This window comes from Ovis aries, chromosome 1 (genome assembly GCF_016772045.2).
Source record: "Ovis aries strain OAR_USU_Benz2616 breed Rambouillet chromosome 1, ARS-UI_Ramb_v3.0, whole genome shotgun sequence".
NCBI classification, from domain to species: domain Eukaryota; kingdom Metazoa; phylum Chordata; class Mammalia; order Artiodactyla; family Bovidae; genus Ovis; species Ovis aries.
This window is the reverse complement of record NC_056054.1, coordinates 1465959-1470171: the sequence shown is the minus strand read 5'-3', so window position 1 is coordinate 1470171 and position 4213 is coordinate 1465959. Positions and strand designations below refer to the sequence as shown.

At 52.6% G+C, this 4213-nt stretch overlaps 1 protein-coding gene across 1 annotated transcript; it reads left to right on the top strand.

Annotated features, from left to right (window-relative positions):
- The first annotated feature begins 1436 nt into the window (after nucleotides 1–1436).
- LOC106990790 (olfactory receptor 9S13-like) lies at nucleotides 1437–2387 on the top strand. Its single transcript, XM_042235616.1, has one exon. The coding sequence runs from the start codon at nucleotides 1437–1439 to the stop codon at nucleotides 2385–2387; it is 951 nt and encodes a 316-aa protein (XP_042091550.1).
- The last annotated feature ends 1826 nt before the right edge of the window (nucleotides 2388–4213 follow it).

The window sequence follows — 4213 nt, the reverse complement described above, 5'->3', positions numbered from 1 at the left end:
TATAGATCATCCTCCAAGAGAACTTTACGCTAAGAGGGAACATGGGGTCATCACTCCTCCACAGGCATCACTGACCACCCAGCCTCTGACTGCACACCCCCAGTGCACCTGAGCTCGCTCCCTGCAAAGGCAGCCAGCTCTGCCATGCTGCGGACCTGCCCTCTAGGAACTGTGGGGTTTGCTCTGACGTAGATTACATCCTCTCCCTGATCCTCCTCACCTTCCTGAGTGGCACCATGGCACTGTGCCCACCCTCCTTCCCACTGCTCCCTCTCTAGGCTGCATCTCCAACCATTCCTCTGGCCAGCACACAGCGGGTCCCCATGTCCCATGACGGTGTTGTGGTCAGCCCCATCCAGTGTGGACAAGGGAGGTCTGGGCTGTGACAGGGACAGGAAAAAGCACCCAGCAGGAGGACCCAGACCCTGAGCAGATGTGACCGTGTTGGAGGCTCCCACTGCCTCAAGCAATCACTATATGAGATGTGCTGAGGAGCCAGAGGCATAGAAGTAAGGACAGGAGGAAGACATCCCCACAGCCCAAATGTGTCACAGCCCAAATGTGTCACAGCCCTGCCCTGCTGCTTCTCAGGCCATGAAGCTTGGCTGTCCCCTCCCCATAAATTGTCCGCTATCTGTACATTGCAAGAAAAAATCCCTACATTCTCAAGGATGCAAACAGTTCTGTTGATGTTTGCCATCATGCCAAGATAGATCTCAGGGTCTTCCTGGTGTCCCCTTCTCATATTTTTAAACATCAGGACTTTGGCTTGAGGCCCCTTGAGATGCTCAAGGATGCACAGTGCTCTGCAGACAGAATGAAGCTGCGGTCCAGGTTCACACATTGATGCTCCATGGGGCTCAGGGTCTGCAGGACAGAGAAATTTTCCTGGTTGGTGCTGGTTCCTGCTCTGGTCCCAGCCTGGCCTGGAGGGACAATCATCAACCACACACCACCAGGCTGGCATGAGGTGTTCAATAAACATTCATAAAATCAGTGAATGAATTAATAAGGCAGGAAAGTGCAGGATTAGATACTTGAGTGAGGAGTGGACATTACACAGCTCAGGAACATCCCTATGGAGATGGAAAGCATTTATTGAGAAGAGACAGAGGAGACTGCAACACTCCTCACACTTCAAGTTTTCAGCCTCCAAAGCTCCTGGCAGCCACTACACACCCCATAACAGCAGCTCAGAGTCACCCAGAGAGAGAGGAACTTCCACATTTATGCATTAATGGATAAGGGGAAATGTTCTCTTTTCAGGTCAGTCTGTATTCATCTGGAAGCAGAACTGGGCAGCTGATAGTCTCTTTATCAGTGGGCAGCGAGGTGCTGAAAGTCCTTGATCTCCAAGGAAGGACGACCATGTGACATTGACCTGCACCCCCTCCCTGCCTCCCGCCTGCCCTCTGCCCTGTGTCATGATCAGGGCCATGTCACCCCACAGAAACGGAAGCCTCTCAGTGAAGCCTCTGCAGGAGTTCGTGCTGGATGGATTTCAGGGCGGTCTGCAGACCCAGGCCCTGCTCTTTGCTCTGTTCCTGGCCCTGTACGTGGTGGCCGTCCTGGGAAACCTCACCATGATGGTGGTCATCACCCTGGATGCCCGTCTGCACTCCCCGATGTACTTCTTCCTCAAGAACCTCTCCTTCCTGGACTTGGGCTACTCATCTGTCATTTACCCTAAGACGCTCACTGACCTCCTGTCCTCCTCCAAGGTCATCACCTTAGGGGGCTGTGCCACCCAGTTCTTCTTCCTCTCCCTGTTCCTCACCACTGAGGGGTTCCTCTTGGCCGCAATGGCCTATGACCGCTTCGTGGCCATCTGCAGCCCCCTGCACTACCCCATCTCCATGTGCCCCTCGGTCTGTGCCCGCCTGATGCTGGGCTGCTATTGCGGGGGCTGCCTCAACTCCATCCTGCAGACCAGCTTCACATTCAGCCTCCCGTTCTGCAGCTCCAACCACATCGACCACTTCTTCTGTGATGTCCCTCCATTACTCAGGCTTGCCTGTGCTGACACTACCATCAGTGAGCTGGTCATGTTTGGCCTGTGTGGCCTCATCATCGTGGGCACCACCCTCGTGGTCCTCACCTCCTATGGCTACATCACAGTGACCATCCTGAGGATGCGCTCAGGAGGAGGGAGGCATAAGCTCTTCTCCACCTGCGGCTCCCACATGACAGCTGTGTCCCTCTTTTATGGGACCCTTTTTGTCATGTATGCCCAGCCAGGAGCTGTGGCGTCCATGGAGCAGGGCAAGGTGGTCTCCATCTTCTACACCCTGGTCATCCCGATGCTCAACCCCCTCATCTACAGCCTGAGAAACAAGGACGTGAAGGATGCCCTGCGGAGACTGGGGCAGAGACACACAGCCACGTGACGGAGGGTGGCCAGAGAGACTGGATGTTCCAACACAGGACAAGAGGGGTCTGGGAGAGGTACAGGCTTTGGTTTGAGGAATTCATCCTTCATACATCCAGCTCATTTTTTTTTCATCCAAACTTTCATTCAACCCTTCGTAGGAGCACTTCATGGAGCATACATTGCAAGTATGAGATGCAGTAATGAGCAAGTCTCTTTTGCCAGCAGAAAGGTAACATTGCAAAGATAAAGCAAGGCCATAATCTTGAACTCTGGGTAACACAGTGGGCAGCCAAATGAACAGAGAATCTTTGAACAGTCTGGATGTCCCAAATTCTACATCCTCCAGTGAAAATGCATAGACTAGACAGATTTTGAGGCCTCTCCCTTCAAGTTGTTGCTGAACCTAATGTAAGTAAGTGTTCAGCTATCTCCCCTGGACCACCCAGCAGGGGGGCCTTAGGACACAGCCTTGGAGATAGCCTGGGCATCCCCACAGCCAATTAGAGGAGTTAGGAAGACCATGATTCCCCTCAATCGTGCAGTGGGGCTGTTCCTCCCCTCCCCCTTCTGTTCACTGATGCCACCACCCAACAAGGCAGCAGGGAGCACCTGTGCTCCTGCTTCAGATGCTCCTAGTGCTCTCTGTCCTGGGTTTCTCCCCTCAGACAGCAGCCGGGAGCCCCAGAGAGTCAACATGATGCCTGACACCCAATGTTCACTATCCAACCTGACAGGTGACACTGTCCTGACTACTTGTGACCCTAAGAAATGGGGCTTTGTCAGCACAGACATCTCTGAATAAGGATGGAGGTCCTGGTGGCTGAAGCAGAGAGCAGATGGTAGAGAGAGGAGGTGCCCTTTCTGGGTGGCGAGCACAGCTCCCTGCTCTCTGTCCCATACTCCCTGGGAGCCTGGCCCCTCAGACTTAACCTGCCCATTCAGAGCTCCATTCTCATGCTCTGTGGACCAACATGGCCTGGATGCAGGGCGCAGCGGCCTCCCTAACTGGTCTCCCTTTGGTAGCGTCATCCACTCCCATAGTCACGCCCAGGACGTTGTCCTCTGGAGAGGGTGGTCTGCACCCTGTAGGGGCAGGGGGACGTGCCCTGTGTCTCTGGTCACAGCTCTCAGTCTTCTTGCTTCTTTGCTCAGGAGACATGAGAGGGGGCTAATAGCTCAGTGAGCAGATTGCCGCTCACAACAGTCAACTGAAACACACTCCAAGGTCTTCGCTCACTTGTTCCTGTTCCTTCTCATTTCTAGACTTTCTGTGAAACTGTTTCTATCTCTGCCAGTTTACTGTATTCACTTGATGTAACGCCTGTTTCTCTGAGGAGTTCTCCAGTTTTCAGCCATTACAGACACTCCTTTTCTTCTCGAGCTGTAAGAATGATGTTTCCCACGCTCCCTTCTTCCTCTCTTTTTCTCTACTCTGTTTCCTCCTGACCTCTTCCTCCTTTCTCTGCTTTTCCTTCTTTCTTTCATTCCTTCCCCCTTCCCTCCCCAACCTCTTCTCTTTCCCTCCACTTGCCCCTCCTTCTCTTCTCCCACTTTCCCCAACCCAAATCATTTTCCTCTATCCCTTGTTGTATTTTCTCATTTCATTGTTAGTCATTGATCCACCTGCAATGCAAGAGACCTGGGTTTAATCCCTGGGTTGGAAAGATTCCCTGGAGAAGGGAAAGGTTATCCATTGCAGTATTCTGGCCTGGAAAATTCCATGGCCCCTATAGTCCATGAAGTCACAAAGAGTCAGACAGGACTAAGTGACTTTCACTTTCACATGTCTTTTCACAAGACGAAACTTCGGCTGTCTACTATTTCAATGAACATTTCTAAAGG

Excerpts from the sequence above, each read along its gene's own strand:
- LOC106990790 (XM_042235616.1), top strand. The coding sequence starts at position 1,437 with ATGTCACCCCACAGAAACGGAAGCCTCTCAGTGAAGCCTCTGCAGGAG.